The sequence below is a fragment of the Peromyscus eremicus genome, chromosome 3, assembly GCF_949786415.1.
Source record: "Peromyscus eremicus chromosome 3, PerEre_H2_v1, whole genome shotgun sequence".
NCBI lineage: Eukaryota > Metazoa > Chordata > Mammalia > Rodentia > Cricetidae > Peromyscus > Peromyscus eremicus.
The window spans coordinates 129793870-129812179 of NC_081418.1; the positions used below are offsets into that span (position 1 = coordinate 129793870).

The 18310-nt window shown below is 40.9% G+C and overlaps 1 protein-coding gene across 1 annotated transcript in view; it reads right to left on the bottom strand.

Annotated features, from left to right (window-relative positions):
- Ankrd30a (ankyrin repeat domain 30A) overlaps nt 1-15892 on the bottom strand; it is a 77744-nt gene extending 61852 nt beyond the window's left edge. The window contains exons 1-7 of the mRNA XM_059258462.1: nt 15460-15892; nt 9418-9532; nt 9087-9260; nt 6115-6221; nt 3388-3449; nt 2623-2656; nt 626-698 (exon numbers count right to left, since the gene is read on the bottom strand). Coding sequence (XP_059114445.1) covers nt 626-698; nt 2623-2656; nt 3388-3449; nt 6115-6221; nt 9087-9260; nt 9418-9532; nt 15460-15704 — 810 coding nt within the window. The 5' untranslated portion in view covers nt 15705-15892. The remainder of the gene's footprint in view (nt 1-625; nt 699-2622; nt 2657-3387; nt 3450-6114; nt 6222-9086; nt 9261-9417; nt 9533-15459) is intronic.
- Between the last annotated feature and the right edge of the window lie 2418 nt (nt 15893-18310).

Sequence of the window (18310 nt, forward strand, 5' to 3'; positions counted from 1 at the left end):
TTGGGAGGCAGAGGAAGGTGGATCTCTGTAAGTTCCTGGCCAGCCTGGTCTACAGAGTGAGTTCCAAGACAGCTAGGGTTATACAGAGAAATCCTGAACTGAAAAACAAACAAACAAACAAAAAAACAAAACAAAACAAAAACTATATCATACTAAGAGATGTCCAAGAAAAAAGAGAGACAGAAACTGTATGCTGTATGTTTATAACTTTGAACATAAAGGCACCATGGAGAGTCCATGATTTACTATACTAACTAGGCCCATCAGATATTAATTTGGGTATATTATAAAAGTCATATCCATATAATTTACAAGTGTTAATAAGGTATATTTATTGAAGTAATTTTTGATTCAATCTCATATTTTCTGTATTGTAAGAAGTTTTCCTTGATGGAATTTTCCTGTCACTGTGGATTTTCTGGTTCATTTATTTTTCTAGTTTCTACCTCCCTAAGGAACGATCAGTCTTTGATATTCATCAAAATAAAAAAATTTGATTAGTCACTGTTCTACAAAGTAGTTTTCTCTGATCAATACTCCACATAAAACAGTGATAGACCACCACTAAATCTAAGAGCAAACACCAACAAAACAAAACCATTATTTTCACGAAACTTCATTTTACCTTGCTATCAAAATTGTAGTCATCTTCATCTGATGTAGGCCAGGAATCAGCAGGATCGGGTGTATTAGAAGACCTTAGGACGACAGCCAACAAACATCCTAAGCCGAGTTCTTAAAAGAAATCTAGGAACAACCAGTTACCTCGTGGATGTCTGACATCACTTTTGTCTGCACAGCTGTAGAGAACCTGACGACCTAACACATGGGACAAACCCTGTCAAAGATGGCAGCCTTGTAATCAGTCTGAAAATGACCTGATTAAGACCCTTCAAGCCAGGACTGGTGGCACATGCCTACAATCACAAAGTGGGTCAGACTGCCACAAGTTGAAGGCCAGTCTGTTTACACGAAGTGCTGAAGGCTGGGGAGGGTTATGTAGTAAGACCTAGGACCCTGTAGCTTCCAGGTACCATAAAGCAGTATAGGGAACCCTATGAAATATTTAAAGGGTTTGAAAATTATTTTAAGTATACTTAAGTACAAGTTAATGTTGTTGGAAATACATTTTCTAGATATTAAAATGTTAAAAACTATAAAAATCCAATTAATTTTTCCTAAATAGGTCATGTCTTACTTAAGTACACACAAACTACCACTCCCTTGAAAGTCATCATAGGTACTCGGACCCTGTACCTTTTACCTCCTATGAACAGCTAAATACCTTCATTCCTATAGGTTTCCACTCCCAGGTCCCTTTTCTGCAGGGCTCAATGGCAATTTTCAACCTTTAAACCATCACCTTGTGAAGGCACGGATCCTGAGATAAGGGTGGGATCAAATGATGACAGGAAGCAACTGTATCTTCCTGTGAGTGACATCTCTATCCCCTACCACCCACCTGGAAGCTTGTGACTGACCAGGCTTCTGGCTAACCCTACTGTGGCCTACCCATAAGGACATGAGCCGGGAAGAGGCACAGATGAGGGGACATCTGACACAGGACAGACTCATGCACCTCCAGTCTGCTGGTACGTGAGGGGCTCTATACGACCTCCTGTGAATTGGGGTGACAGCGGATGTGGAGCCACATTCCTGTCTGCTAAAGGACTGCCCAGGAGCTCAAACTATTTTTAACGGTTTTCAGCAGAAACTTTCTAAGTTTCCTTAAAATTCTGAAATTCTAGTGGTTTTCACTTTGTCTAAAGAGTGTCAGGAATACTTAGCTGACAAAAAGAAAATGGGAAAGAATAACTTATTTTAGTTGAGAAAAATCAGTTATGAAAATTAAATAAAGGTAAAAAACGGTTAGAGACGAGAAGTGAGCTGGGAGATGATGCAGCAGTTAAAAGCACTCACTATGCACCAGCAGGGCAAACTCTAGGAGTGTAACTACTTCTAAGGAAGACTTAGATCAAAGGTAGCATAACTGCATTTGACTTTCTAAGTTGTCCTGTCCTAAATCTTATTCAGTGCTGCACAGGCCCTCATCAATCTATGCAGAGGGGCAGCAGACTGGATTGGGAGCTGAAGAGATGGCTCAGCAATTAAGAGCACTGGATGCTCCTCCGAGGACCCAAGTTCGGCTTCCAGCACCCACATGGGCAGCTCACAGCCACCTGTAACTCCAGTTTCAGGGAATCTGACCACCTCCTCTGGTCTCCATGGTACCAGGCACACACATGGGCACAGACTTACATGCAGGCAAAACACTCATAAACATAAAATAATAATTAAAAAAAACTTAGCATGAATAAATAAACCTTTGTTAAAATAGAAAGTCAAATCATAGATAAGGTATCAATTAACCATGGGATCATAGGCTAATTAATCTTTCTGAGTGATTGCTGCTTAATGAGTTGTAAGGAAAGCAGAAGGGGGAGGTGGGTTAACAACAGCAGATGCTTTGCAAAGCCCTGTGGCCACTGTAAGAAATAAATGTTAATCATACCACACAATATCTAGCTCACAGCAGAACACTTAACAAATCTCTGTTTCTATCCCCTGCATTCTCTAATCAGTTAACATTTAATTTTAACAATGTTATATATTCCTACCCACCTGGCTAAAGATTCATCTTCAGAACCATTATCCACTGTTAAAGAAAAATATAAAGTACATTTAAAATTAACACTAGAACAATGTGTTATTATTATTATTAATGCTTCTCTTTGGTACTACACCTAGAGGCTATCCTAGAATGAATGCTAACAATACAGGCATGTAAGGTCCCAGGTTCCATTCTCAGTGCATGCACACACATACACACACACTAACAAAAGAAAAAAAAAGAAGTTATTTATTGTTGGAAAAAATATTTAGTAAGCCTACTATGAAAAGATCAAAGGACAATACTGGTATTCTCTCCTAAACTGAAGTCTCTGAAAACACACAGAACAATTTTAACTCTATACCTAGGGAAGAAATTGATAAAAATTAGTGAAAAAAATATTGTAGCTATTTTTAGTTGCAATACTTTATTAGTGACTCCAACAACTAAAATAACATTCTCTTAATAAGTGTAACCTGCTGTAATGTAGATGAACAAAACATCTACATTAAAATAACTGAAAATAATTTTCTTAATGGATTTCAGGGGCTAAAATTAAATATTTTTTTTCAGGAATATTCTTTTAGTCTGTAAATTTCCTTTAACTAATTTCTTAAATAATCCTCAATTCTAGACTGAGAATAAAGAAAAAGGTACAAATGTCACTTATACAGTGATTTTTGTTATATATTGCTCTTCTGTGATCAAAACTTTCTTAACTTTCCATGTTTACCCAAGGAAGGCCACAAAGAGTGATTCTTCAGGAGGAATCTTACCTGGATTACTATTTTCAGAATATTTTAGTCTCTCTCCATCATATTCAAGTAATTGTCTGTTGCTATGTTACAAAAGAATGACAAAAATTACCATTTTAATCCTGATAACCAAAACAATTACTAAATATATTAATTAACTTCATAACAGAACCACAAATGAAATCAGAGCTAATATCAGAATCATATCCCACATCATTCAAATGTACAGGCTCTCCAAGCTATTGAGTGTGCTTCTGAGGAAAGGAAAACGCAGGTGAGATGGTGAAGAACTGAAGGCGGGTTAACTGGAATGGCGGGTTAACTACAATCGCGGGTTAACTAGAATGGCGGGTTAACTAGAATGGTGGGTTAACTAGAATGGTGGGTTAACTAGAATGGCGGGTTAACTAGAATGGTGGGTTAACTAGAATGGCGGGTTAACTAGAATGGCGGGCAGGATGGAAGGTGTCCTCAACACAGTGCTCCAGCCCTGCAGGCAATGGTTTACTCTTGGGTAGCGCATTTCTCTTAGGGTGAAGACTCTTTTCAAAAAATTATGATTTTAGAACTTTCAGTTACCAAGTTTCTCTGAAGATCCACAGAGAAAATACAAATCCATGCTAAGCTATTTCGGAGTTCCAAGCAGAATCTACATGAGTGTGTGTTCATTCACAGGTTCTAACACTGCTGTAGTTAGTTACAAATACTGAGGCTTACCTTCATTATTAGCACTTCAATTCTTTGTGGCTGTTTGAGCCAAATCAGCTACACAGTAATTTGAACTAAATGTATTGGCAAGCATCTCAATAAATTAGGGAACTGTCTCCTATAACTGAACTAATCAATCACACCAAGGGCAGAAAACATAAAGATTAAGACTTGGCTTGGGCACTATTCCTTGCCTATCCACTCAAGCTCTGAACCAATAGTTCTCTCCTAAAACAATGCTTAACTTCTACATTTATCTCTAATTAGCATGGAAGACAAATTGCTCTGTTATACGTGGTCAGTCATGACGAGGACCTGGGTCTTGTAGGAGTGGAATCTTCCTTGATTTAGAGATGTCTGCTGAAAGGCTTCCTTTTTATCCCTATTTTAAACACTGAAAAGCTAAGGCAGGTCCGGGAGCTTGCTGGCCTGCCTGCCTGGCCCAGAAGGTGAGCTTCTGGTTTACCACCCTCCCCCTACTCCTTTAAAACAGGCCCTTCCACCAAACCAGGAGTGCTTTTGGCTGGTTAGCCAAAACCTTTCAGGCTAGGCAGGCTGGCCAGGAAGCCCCAGGACCTGCCTATCTCTGCCCCCTCGATGTTAGGATTACAGACACACACAGGCTCGCCTGGCTATTTACACAGGGGCTGGAGGTTCGAACTACAGTGCTCCTGCTTGTATGGCGAGCACTCTTACCCACTGAGCCATCCCTCAGCCCTGGTACAACCCAAAGGATAGGTTATCCTCCTTTTCATACCAGGAAGCCGGAAGTCAAGCCTAGTACTATGTGAATCTAAAACTATCTCTTTTCCCATTATTCCCACCAATGACTTAACTTTCATTAAAGGAACAGATTGGCCATTTCAGGCTACCCCTTCCCTTCTGCTCAAGCTAATTAAAAATGTCAGACTATTAGAAACAAAACAGAAAAAAATGAACAGTATGTAATGATGATTAGCCACTTGACAACCTAACATCGACATTCTTCACAAGAGTAATTGAAAACAAAAAGTGGAAGGAAAGAATAAGTTGCAACTTCTACTTAGGCTCAACTTCTACTTAAAAGGAAAAGTATATAAGCAGAGGTTTAAAAGGTTACCAAAAATTTAAGAATTCAATGTTGAGTCAAAACGCAAACTAAAGGTTTATAGAACTAAAGCTAATATGAGATCATAGATCAGGTTACAAATATCACTCATTAAAAGGGAATGTGAATCCAAATACAGGTTGTGTTGCTCAGTCTGAATAACTTCTTATCTACCTACTGTAGGTATTGATGTTTTTCAACATCTCAGTAATTAAGTTAATCTTCTTAATTTATATTTCTCAGTGGTTAACATGCTATAACACCAGTTTTTGTTTGTTTGTTAGATGTGTGTGGTGTATGTGTACGTGTGTGGTGTATGCACACATGTGTGTATGGTGCATGGTGTATGTTGTATGCATACGTGTGTGTGTGTGTGTGTGTGTGTGTGTGTGTGTGTGTGTGTGGTGTATAGTGTATGTGTATGTGTGTGTGGTGCATATTATATGCATACATGTGTGTAGTGTATGCTGTGTGTGTATGTGTGGTATATGCTGTATGCATACATGTGTGTGGTGTATGGTGTGTGTGTGTGTGTGTGTGTGTGTGTGTGTGTGTGTGTATGGTGTACGGTTTATGCGTACAGGTGTATGGTGTATGCGGACCTGTGTGGTGTGTATGTACATGAGCAGGTGTGCACACACGCAAAGGCCAGAGGAGGACATCGGGTGTCTTCCTCTATCATGCACCACTTTTTGTTTTGGGACAAGGTCTCTAACTGAATCTGAAATTCCCCAATCCACCTTGGTTGGTAAGCTTCTCTCCACTCCTCATCATTTGGGTTATAAGCATGCATAGCCATGCATGGTTTATATGAGTGTCCATCATTTGGGTTATAAGCACGCACTGCCATGCCTGGTTTACATGAGTGTTAGGGCTTCACACATGCAGCAAGCACACTTACCCACAGTCATTCCCCAGACCCAAATGTTTCTTGAAAGAACAAACTACTATACCTTCCAAGCTGATCAACTGCATGAATACTTGCTTTCTTCTTTACTAAAAATTCCACAATATGCTGTTTATTTTCCTTTACGGCAAGTAACAGAGGTGTGAGGTCATCCTGTAAGACATTAGAAGCAATCTGTAATTCACAAATTGCTGACTTCTCAACTGAACTGTACTTAGGAATTACGTGGGTGTAATCCAGCCAATCCAGCATCTCTGGAAGACAAGTCATGCTATCTTCTGTTTCAGTAGCTCTAAAAGAACGGTAAACTTTAAGCATCATATTGAATTAATGAGCAAAGTTACCTTTTAATAAACCGTACAACAGTGTGTGACACAGCTAGCAGTAGTAAAGGAAATCGCCAACTTTACTCAATCTTCCTTTGAAAATATTTTTTTTGTGGCAAACGCTAACACTAAAGGAGTAAGTTTCGGGGAAGTGGGTTTGAAGGCTTTGTAAGTGTGGAAGTTCCCACTAGGCCAGTGGTTCTCAACCTGTGGGTCATAACCCTTCGGGGCTGCAAATCAGATATTTACATAATAATTCATAACAGCATCAAAATTACAGTTATAAAGTAGCAATGAAAATAATTTTATGCTTGGGAGTCACCACAACCTGAGGAACTGTATTAAGGGTCGCAGCATTGGAAGCCTGAGAACCACTGCTCTGGACTGTGCAAACTTGCTGCTTCTCATCTATTTACTGTGCCAGGATCCCAGGATCCACTGTCAGACACTCCTGCTCCAAGTGAGTCACCAAGGAAATGGCACGGAATGAAAGTCATAGACACAGATGGACGTTCATTGCTTATTAATACATGGTCTGTGGGTCTTCTCTTATAAAATGAAGGAATGCTGTTTCTGTTGGAAAGCGCAGGAGGAAGAGTTCTAGCTTTTGACGATCCTGGATACCTGTTCACATCCACTGGTTTTCATCTGTTTGTACTCTGGCATCATTTTAACTGAGACTCAGGTTTTTTGTTTTTGTTCTTAATCTTAGACAAAATATAAATCACCAAAACAAACGCAACCCTTACAAACCAGTGGGGTAGACCAAGGTCCTAAGACAACACTAATGGCAAAGAAAACCTGTCCAATGAAATTATAATAGCAACAAAAAGCGTAAGTGTAAAAAAGAAGGATTCCAAAACAAGAGGCACCAATGACATGACAGAGAAGACCCGCCCCATGACATGGAACAGTGAAGATGTCAAAACACAAAGAACACAAACAATATGAAAAGTTGTATGGGAAAAACACCCACGGACTCAAAAGGCAAACACGTCAGATCTGCCATGGGTAATCTTAAGCCAGGAGAGCTGTGTGCACATAGGGAACAATTATTTCCAGCCCTGACAAGTAAGGGCACTGCTAACTAGACTGCTCTACCCAGCAAGGCTATCACTTATAACTGACTGAGAAATAAGAACACTTACGACAAGCACACACTGAGACAATTCACAACAGTCAAGCCACCACTACAAAAGATCCTTACAGGAGGCCAGCATGATGGTTCAGTGGGTAAAGGACTTGCCGTACATGTCTCACAACCTGATCCCACAGTGGAAAAAGAAAACAGACTCCCGAGTTCCACGAGAGGAACAGATGAACAGAGGCACTATCATGTCCAAAGTGGCAGAACAGCGGACCCGTAACATTAAGAGGTGACAAATGAGAAGACAAACAGCAATCCGAAAACAGAAAAACTAACAAATTACAATGGACATAAAAGGTCAGGTTTTAATACAGTAATAGTGGGTGACTTCAGCACCCCATTCTAATCTTTAGATAGTTCACTCAAACCAAAAATCAAGAAGGAAACTTCCGAGTTAAAGTACACCGTAGCTCAAATGCACTTAACTGTTCTCCACAGAGTATGTCCCGCAACAGATAGGGAATACACATTCTTCGAAGAAGCCTATGCAAACTTCTCTAAAACATGCCACATTCTAGACCACAAATCAAGTATAACAGTGAAAAAGAACCAAAATAATTCCTTGTATGATCATAGTGAAGTAAAAGTAGAAATCAAAGGCAAAGAAACTACACAAATATCTGGTGATTGGAGAAATCGAGGTGGAGGGGATTTTAAGTTCCTAGAATCAAATGAAAAAGGACAAACACCTCACCAGAACCTCTGGGACACACTGAAGGAGACTCCAAGAGGAGTGTTACAGCTTTGAGTGCTTACATGAACAACTCAGAGTGCTCTCAAACAACCTAATGATGCACTGCACAGTCTCAGGAAAACAAGAATGACCTAGATGCAAGAGCAGTTAAAGACAAGGAATAAGAGGTGCTGAGTCCCTGGAATAGGAGTTACAGATGATTGTGAGCCACCGTGTGGGTGCTGGGAACAGAACTCTGTTTTTTGTAAGGCAACGACTGCACTTAACCACTGCGCCATCTCTAGAGCCCCTAAAACATCTAATTTTTCTGAGAGGGTAAAAAGGAAACCTTTTAAAAATGCAGTTGGGTAAATGGGTGCGGAGGTAGGGGACGGGGAGGGAGATGGGTCAGCAGGTAACAGTTCTTACTGCCAAGCCTGTCAACCCAAGTTCAACCCTGAGTCCCATACGGTGGAAGGAGAGAAGCAACTCCCTAAAGTTGTCCTCTGATCTCCACATGTCTGCTGTGGCACACACACATGCGTCCTACATCCACAAATAAATAAACAAATGTAGTGAAAAGAAAATAAGGCAATGGTTTAATCTGTGAGTTTCTGATACTGATGTATGGATTCTTTTTATCACAATGAATGTACCTTTAAGGGGTAATTATATTCAAACTTAGATTCCACCAATGGGTTAAAACATTTATTGGATCCAGAGTCCTTGTAATCTAATCATTTCTGAAAATAACCTCACAAAAATACACAGAAGTGTGTTCTCTCAATCCGATCATGGTGACAAGAACAACCGTTATAATATGTCACTGATGAATGTACTTTGGCTATTAGGAAATAAAGTCGTTATTATACCTTGTTTTTGGCTTCTATATTTGCATTGTGTGCGAGCAGTTTGGCTGCTATGGATGTGTTCTCACTGTGGACAGCATAGTGCAGGGCAGTGTTACCACTGCTGTCCACCACGTTCGGATCGGCACCATGCTCCAGCAGTATAGCTGCACATTCTTCTTCCTCGCATTGCACGGCCTGTCGTGATTGCATCAAGAAACAGATAATCAACTTAGGAGTTCAAAATAAGCACAGTTTAGATTTCATTATTACTATATTTAAATGAAATAGATTTCTTCTCCCCTAAGTAGTTAAATCAAATCCATCTCAGTTTGAACCGCTGGTCACTATGTACCTTAATGAGAGCTGTGCTGTTCTCGCCGTCACAGGCATCAATGTCACATTTTCTCTCTACTAAGAGAGTCACCACTTCCGGATGGCCATAAGCACAGGCAAGATGGAGAGCAGTTCTGTGAAAATGAGAGTGCTTTTTAGTAAATTACCGAGCATCATCTAAAAGCATATTTCCTGTAATGTAAACACCAAACAGTACGTAATGTCTCCTCTTTCTTCAGGCAGCAGTACATTCATGGACAACCTTGTAGCTGGAGTTTTCTTGCCTGGCCCACAGTCAGGACAAATCTCTGTCACCCACCAGTCCCACAGCAGCTCAGACACAACCAAGTAAACACAGAGACTTATATTGCTTACAAACTGTTTGGCCATGGCAGGCTTCTTGTTAACTGTTTTTATATATTAAATTAATCCATTTCTATAAATCTATACTTTGCCATGTGGCTCTTGGCTTACTGGCATCTTCACATGCTGCTTGTCATGGTGGCGGCTGGCAGTGTCTCCCACTCAGCCTTCCACTTCTCAGAATTCTCCTCTCTCCTTGTCCCACCTATACTTTCTGCCTGGCCACTGGCCAATCAGTATTTTATTTATTTACCAATCAGAGCAACAGATTTGACATACAGACCATCCCACAGCACAACCTACTAGATGTGTGTGTGGTGCTGCAATGAAGCCCTGACACTCAAGCTAAATAAACCATTAGTTCCTAGCCCAGAGCAGCCAATCTGCAAAGAAGTACAGCCTCTGGATTTATCTTGACTTGGATAGCAACACTCTTTAAGGTCTGCTACTCATAAGCCATCACTTAGCCTTTCTCTGCCTCATTTCCTCATCCATGAAATGGACAAAGGCATTTTGCACAAGAGCTTCACAACCTGAGTACACTCCCTAAATCCCATGTTAAAAGGAGAACTGACTCCTCAAACTTGTCATCTGACCTCCACATGCACAGCATGGCATGCATGCATGCATGTACACACACACACAAAAACAAAAACAAAAATAAAAACAAAAACAAAAAAACAAACCTTAAAAAACAGAATGACAGTCTAGCCAAAGGGCAAGCCTACAGTTCACATATGCTTCAAATCTGTGTGGGAGTAGGCAGAGAGGTATGACATGACTACTCCAGGGTGACAGGCCAGCACTGAAGGAAAAAAAAAAAAAAAAAAGGTGATACAGCTAGGTTTCATCCTGAGTGTGGGCTGATTATTTGAGACTGGGCTACTCTAGTTATCTGAAAACAAGAAGCAATTACAACCCAGGGAGCCTGGGGACATGAAGCTACAGGGTCTGGGTAGCAGACAACCACAGGAGATGGGCATGAAGTGGGAGAGGTTTTCACATGGCCACACTGACAAGCAAAGGCAGCAGTCAGCAAGGGCTGTGAAGGACACAGAAGCTGGTGACCCTGCCTTCTGAGCACAGCATGCTAAAACTGACAACTGACCAGACCCAGCTTCAGCTCAATACAACACCAGCTAAAATAGGGTTGCTGCTATTTTGGTGACTGGTGGTGGTGGTTGCTTGTAGCCTTACTGAGCAGTACTTGGGATTGCGCCCTCAAGAGAAAGCTGCTCAGCAAGACTCCCAACTCAAACCAGAAGAGGCATGTATCACAACAGATGCACAAATGCAACTGAAAAACACAGGCAATATGAAGAGGAAAGACAATGATTCCTCTAACAAGTTCACCAAACCAAGAAGCTGAATGCCAGGTAAGGAACTCAAAAGTCCAGCTTGTAAAACAATGAGTGGTTTAATGATGTTCAAACGAGCAGATAAATGAAATAATTCAATTCAGGAGGTGAAAAAAACCAACAATATGGATAATAAATCATGCAAAGATGTTGAAACAAATTAAATAAATAAAATCCACAGTGGAAAATACCATCAGATGACAACAAACAGAAGAATGTCCGAGACTGACCCGAAGTCAAGGACACCACTTTACTGGTACTTACCAATAAAAGAAAAAGGAAAACCATGATCACAACTTTCATTAACTGTGTCATAATTAAGAAATTAAATACGCTGGGCAGTGGTGGCGCACGCCTTTAATCCCAGCACTCGGGAGGCAGAGCCAGGCAGATCTCTGTGAGTTCGAGGCCATTCTGGTCTACAGAGCAAGTTCCAGGAGAGGCTCCAAAGCTACACAGAGAAACCCTGTCTCGAAAAACCAAAAAAAAAAAAAAAAAAAAAAAAGAAATTAAATACAATTTAATTTAAGGAGCTAAAATACAAACTAAAAGTGTAAAACAAAAAACAAAGGTCAATGAAAGTATAGCTGAGAATTTCCCAAATTTAAGGACATCCAAGTATATGAAGCATTTAGAGCCTCAAAAGCCTCTAACGTGAAAAGAAACTCTTTAGCTCCCAAGAGAGTCAAATGGCAAGGGGCTGGAGAGACGGCTCAGCAGTTAAGAGGACTGGTTGGTCTTCCAGAGGATTCCCAACACCCACATGGCAGCTCACAACTGTCTGTAACTCCTGTTCTAGGATTCCACACCCTCACACCAAACCAGTCTCCGAAGAATAACATGAAGACTTCTCAGCAGAAACCCTAACAGCCAGGAAAATGTAGTACCACATAGCCTAAGCCAGTAAAGCAAACATCTGCCAACAAGGATTACTATATCCAGCAAGGTTAGTCTTTTAAAATCCAAGGCAGGAATAAGGAACATCTAAGTCAAGCACAAACTAAAGGAATTCAGGACCATCAGGCCAGTAGGACGGATGTTACACACAAGGAGGAAGGACACCCATGACACATGGTTCATGACAGGAGCAGATAAACAAATGAGAATTTGGAGGTGGAGGAGGACTAACAGTACACCATTAAACCTCTACACCATGAATACAAAAAAACAAAACAAGACCATATTTGAACCAGTGGGGTGGGGTGGGGGAGACCACAGAAACCAGCAAACCCCACAATAACACTACATAGTCTTATTGGCTGGACTAAAAAGCAACTGTGTTCTAAAGGAAACACATCTCACTGACAAAGCCACACAAACTAAAGGATGGAAGCGGACATACCAAGAAAGTAGAAGCCTCCCGTCCCCCCCACCCCCCACACACAGGAAAAAAGAACAGGATACAAATCAACATAAAAAACAGTAACGCTTGGTTGCCCCCAGAGGCAGAATATTAAGTTCCCATTGGTGAAAACACCATGCACTTCAGACACAGGGCCCAGAGGCTCCTGAGCTGGAACTGACCTGAATATCTCCTCCCTGAGGACCATCTTTTATGGTCCCAGAAGGAGCCATACAAGCTTCCAAAGGAGGGAAGCGACCAACAGTCCTACCCAGTGGACCACGACAACAGCAGCAGCATGGAACTATGACCCAAACAGTTCAGCAGTGGCACACATACCTGGAGGTAACCAACAGCACCCTAACTGGACTTAAGGCCATTCAACAAGAAGGGAAAGCATGCCTGGTACTGGACATCTAGACAACTACCCAGGACTAGTGAAGTCATGGATCTTGGAGAAGACCCTACAACCACTACTTTACTAAACCAGCACAAGCCCTAACTACATCCTGAATATTTGTCCTTACACCACAGGTAAGTGCAGTCCTCACCCCTCATCCAGGAGACTTCTCTTTGCAACACACCATTACAGAAAAACCACAACCAGCCAAACTGCAGAGCTGCGGAGTCCAGCCCCAGCGCATACATCTACAAAACAACCGTTTCACCTAAGGCTCAGGATCATAGCAGAAGATGGGTAAAAAGATTTTAAGAGTCAAGGACAGGGAGCTTACTGTGAGACTGTGTCTCCTAGAAATGTCAGAAGTTATACCCATAGTCTCACCGACATGACTGGCCAATGTGAACTGAACAAGGACAACACCAATGGACATGTCAAAGTGGATGGGAAAAGCCAGTGAGGTTTCAACTCTACACAAAGAACTACAGGCAAACGAGGAAAGCGCAGAGTGGGAGAGGGCGTCTTCCCAAGGAAGAGTACGTGGATTGGTTATCCAATATCAAATGGTCAGCCCTGAAAACACACACATGAGTAACATTACACAGACTGAGCAGGCTACACTTAGAAGTACATAATACAAATACGCATGTAACAATAATTAATGAAAAAGAAGGTCATGAATTTGAAGTAGAGCAAGGGGGCTTATGGGAGCATTTGGAGGGAGGAAAGGGAAAGGGGAAATGATGTAATTATATTATAATCTAAAAAAAGAAATCAGTAACTTTTCTTTTTTCTTTATCACATTTTAAATATATTATGGCTAAGATAGACCATACTTTGTGTATATGTATAATCATAACCACATATGTATATGACCTCTCCTTACTTGATATACCATCTTTCCATGTTAATCCATATCTACACCTATACTACCTTCAGTGGTCATATATTCCATCTTATGGATGGACTGCAATTTATTTATAAAATACATTTTCTAGCTTCTTCTTAATACACTGCTATTTTAAGCAGTGCCAACAAAGAGAAATCGCCTCATTATTTCCTAAATATATTTTAGAGACAGAAACATGTTTAAAGTGCGGTAGAATACTTACTACCAACTTGTCTGTTTGAAAAGTCTTAAGCAATGTAAGCTTCAGCATCGGAAGTCACACTGTTCACCATCCTCATAGAGGGAGGCCCTGAAAAGTGCCATTTCTTTTCTCTCTCAACTTACTTTCCTGCTCTTACCACAGACACAAAATATTGTTCTATTGTCCATAGATTATTATGAATCTACAAAAAAAACTTTATGGAAATTAAATTAAGAGTTCAGGGGCTAGGGATCCAGTTCAGTCCCAGAGAACTTGCCTGGCATTTCCAAGGCCATGTGTTTGATCCACAGCAACAATACACAAATGAGTAAATATAACAATAATAATAATAATAGTTTAGATTCAAGGTTTTCCACACTAACTTAAAAAATTCTCTGTAAAATGATAATGGTTTTTATGTGATATTCATATATATGTAATATGAATACTGTGCAAGTATACAGTTGCTTTATCCTTGGTTTTGCTTAGTCAGGTCTTGAGAATGGTTTGTTTTAGGCTTTTAAAAAGCTCAATGGTAGAATGTATCCTGAGCATACACCACCACCTGCATTCAGTCCCCAACACACAAACACACACATGACACAGTAGTTTTGTAGTCATTCTTAGTCTTATTTGTTTTGATACTTTTCTTATTTTTTTTTTTTGATGTTTAAATTACAATCTATCAGGAATTTAGTTTAGTGACATAAACCTGTAGCTAGTTTTCTCCAAACAAATTAACAAGCTTATGAAGATCAAGTTTCCTACTGACAGGGGTATTACCAGAATCAATATCTAAATTCCTACATATATTTGACTGGGTACTTCTGGGTTTTCATTTCTGCTCTGCTCACTGATGTGTCTCTTGGCTGCTGATAATTGACTGATTGTGAAAACTCATGTTTTGATACTTTAGAAAGGTTTTTCCCAGTGTCATCACAAATCAAAAGCAGCATGAGAAACTCAAACTGTTAAATCGTGATATTCTTATTCGGTTTATGTAAGAGTGGTAAGGATACGTTGTTCACATTCTGGGAATTATCAGTCTTCTACTCGAGAACATAGAACTATTTTCCTACTTCAAAATTCAGCAGAAAACACATTCACACAGGTGTACATTATTATATTATTGAATATTACTGGAAGAATTTTTAACCTTGAACAGAAATATTTCTCCCATTATGTATTTTTACAATGTAAAACGTTTTTAAATGTGAGCAAAAAAAAATTAAATTGTTTAGTTAACTCGCTTTACATAGCCAATAAAGGGAACTGTAAGTGGATCTTACTCGAGCTAGAGTGTTTTCCTGTTGCTGTCTTTGCTACTCATACAGGGGCGCGCTCTAGACCCCACCAAGGCTTAGGCATCCAAGTGCAAGGTGGGAAGTCAAGCTTCCTTAGTGAAAGCCAGCCTCTGGCCCTGCCTTTCAGCCCAGAAGCCAGACAAGGTGCATGCTCCCCCACCAGCCACGTCCCGGCCCGCTAGCTCGCAGACCCTATTTATTACCTGTCCTTCTTATCTCTATCGTTCACGCCACTTTTCCCAAGGATAAGGATATGCTGTACTTTGGCAACATCACCCACGCTTGCAGCCTTGTGGATCTTGCCCATATCCTTGTCGTGAATGTGGTACTTGGGCATGTGGGAGCCACTAGCACTCACACGTCCAAAGCCCACGGAGTTGTTCCGCGGGCGGGCGGAGGGGCCTAACGGCGACGGGCCCTTGCTCCTGAAGCCAAAAATCTTCTTCATGGCAAGAGGGTACGCCCCTCACAGGCACCTTCTCCCCGCGTGGCGTCGGCTGCCACCACAACGCAGCCCTAGCGCCTACTGAAAAGCCAGCCTAGTTTCACGGAGTCCCAACGGCAAAGTCGCTGCATGGCTCGGCAGGGTTTTAAAGCACAATAATCACCAAGCAAAGCTGCAAACTAGCAACCCGCGCCTTCTAGTCCCCGCGCATGCGCACACAGGAAACGCTGTCCAGCACGCATGCGCAGGGGCAAGGCTCCGCCCTCCTCTGTTCCTGGAGGTCAAGTAGCTGCAAAGCGGCATTACTAACCCTGGGCTTTCTCCCGAGCTCTCCTCCCTGGCGGTGCAAGTCTACCCTCAGCTAGTGTGGGGTGCAGGCCAGCCTCGGCTTCCAGGAGATCACCGCAGGGCTCCAGCAGGGACGGGAGCGCTCGGCCCGGTGGAGCGAGGACCCAGCACTCCAAGACTGCCTGCTTTTCCCGGTGCCTGCAGATGAGCCCAGAACCTTATACAGCAACTGGAGCCTGCTTCCCTGCTTAGCTTTGACCTTGGATTTTGGTGGCAGCTATAAGGTTCTCGGGGAGCAAACCTATTGGCCTCTAGGCAGGCGACTCCTTTAACTGGGCCATGGACCAAACTAGAGGCAACGTGGATGGGGTTGTGGCGTGGGAGATGAAGGGAAGAGATTTGTGTCAAACCAGACAGTGTATGAGTTATACAAGTTGATGGAAGGTAAAAATCTCTGCATTTGGGGCCTGAATGAAGCAATGTGACCTTAAGTTTTTGGTTTTGGACTTGGAAAAGGTAATTTGTAGTCAATAGTTTTCCCAGTGAAAATTTAAATTCTTAATAATTTTGTTAGTCTAGAAACACAGTTCACCTCAGAGGGTGTGCTGGCTATTCTAGGACAACTTGATACACAAACTAGAGTTATCGTAACGGAGAGAACCTCAGTGGAGAAAATGCTTCCATAATATAAGGCGTTTTCTTAATTAGTGATTGATGGAGGAGGGCTCAGCCCAGTGTGGGTGGTGCCATCCCTGCACTGGTGGTCCTACGTTCTATAAGAAAGCAGGCTGAGCAAGCCAGTAAGTAAGCAGCACTCCTCCATGGCCTCTGCATCAGTTCCTGCCTCTAGGTTCCTGACCTGTTTGACTTCCTGTGCTGACTTCCTTCAATGATGAACAGCAATATGGAAGCATAAGCCAATAAGCACTTTTCTCCCCAACTAGCTTTTTGGTCATGATGTTTCATTCCAGCAGTAGAAACATTAACTAAGATAAAGGGAATAAAATAACATTTATTCTGGAGCCAAATATGGCCACACAGGTTCACGTTATCCTAAATTCCATTCCATGTTCCAATTTTAAGAAGTTGTATAGAAACAGAACAACAAATCTACATACTTTTAAAATACATTGGTGGGTACATCAGATTGGTAGGATTTTTAGCAACACTGGAGGTGATGGTGACTTTGTTATACTCTTCAGATGCCTTTTGATGGATTTCTTAACCCTTTTGATTGATGGAAACTAGGAGTCTGAACTTTGAACATCCCAAAGATTCTACCTAATGGTACCAAAGAGGTTAGGTCACATGCACAGGAGAATAAGATGTCTCAATATAATAAAGAGGTTAGGTCACATGCACAGGAGAATAACATGTCTTAATATAATAAAGAGGTTAGTTCACATGCACAGGAGAATAACATGTCTCAATATAATTTGGCTCCAGATTTGCAACATTCAAAACTCCATTGCTGTAGTTCTGATCAGTCAGTCTTGTGGTCACTGCTTCTTTCTGGGAATTTTACTACACGGTATGGATCTATTTTACATGCTGTACTCTGTTCATAATGATTTGACTATTGTGGATTTATTATTTTTTTTGTAATAAGAATTGATGTAAGTTCTGAAGCATTAGTCTAATTAATCTTTATCAATAAAAAAATCACAAGTCAAATATTGGGATAAGAACCTGAAAGATCAGAGAACTGGGAGCAGCCACCAGTTGCTTCTTACCTCTCCTGTTTCTCCATCCAAAAGGGCTGAGATAATCTCAACCCTGCCTTACCATTTCCTGTCTCCTCTCTGTCTACAGTCTTCCAGTCTTCCAAACCCCTATGGTCAGCTAGTGGCTAGCTCCACCCTCTGACTCCAAGGAAGCTTTATTTGTCAGAACACAATCAAAATATCACACAACATTCCCCCCTTTTGCCTAAATAAAAAGCATATGTTTTAGCTAACATAGTAAAACTATATATAATAAGTACAATAACTATATACAAATATATATATATATATATATATATATATATATATATATATATATTTAGAGAGAGAGAGAGAGAGAGAGAGAGAGGCAATAAATACATTAACAATGCCTAGTCCATTTGCATTTGGCAAATTCAGAGAAAATAGTCCATTACCTATCCTATCTTGGTGAGTCCAAAAAGTTGTACCTAATTCACTTTTTATCCTAACTTGGATTACCAACCAAAACCTATCCTTTTATGTCTCTCAACCCTATACAGTTTACACCTGTTTCATGAATTTCTTTTAAGAATTTGGTAACAAAGAAAACTATAACTGCCTAGTCTTCGACTCCAT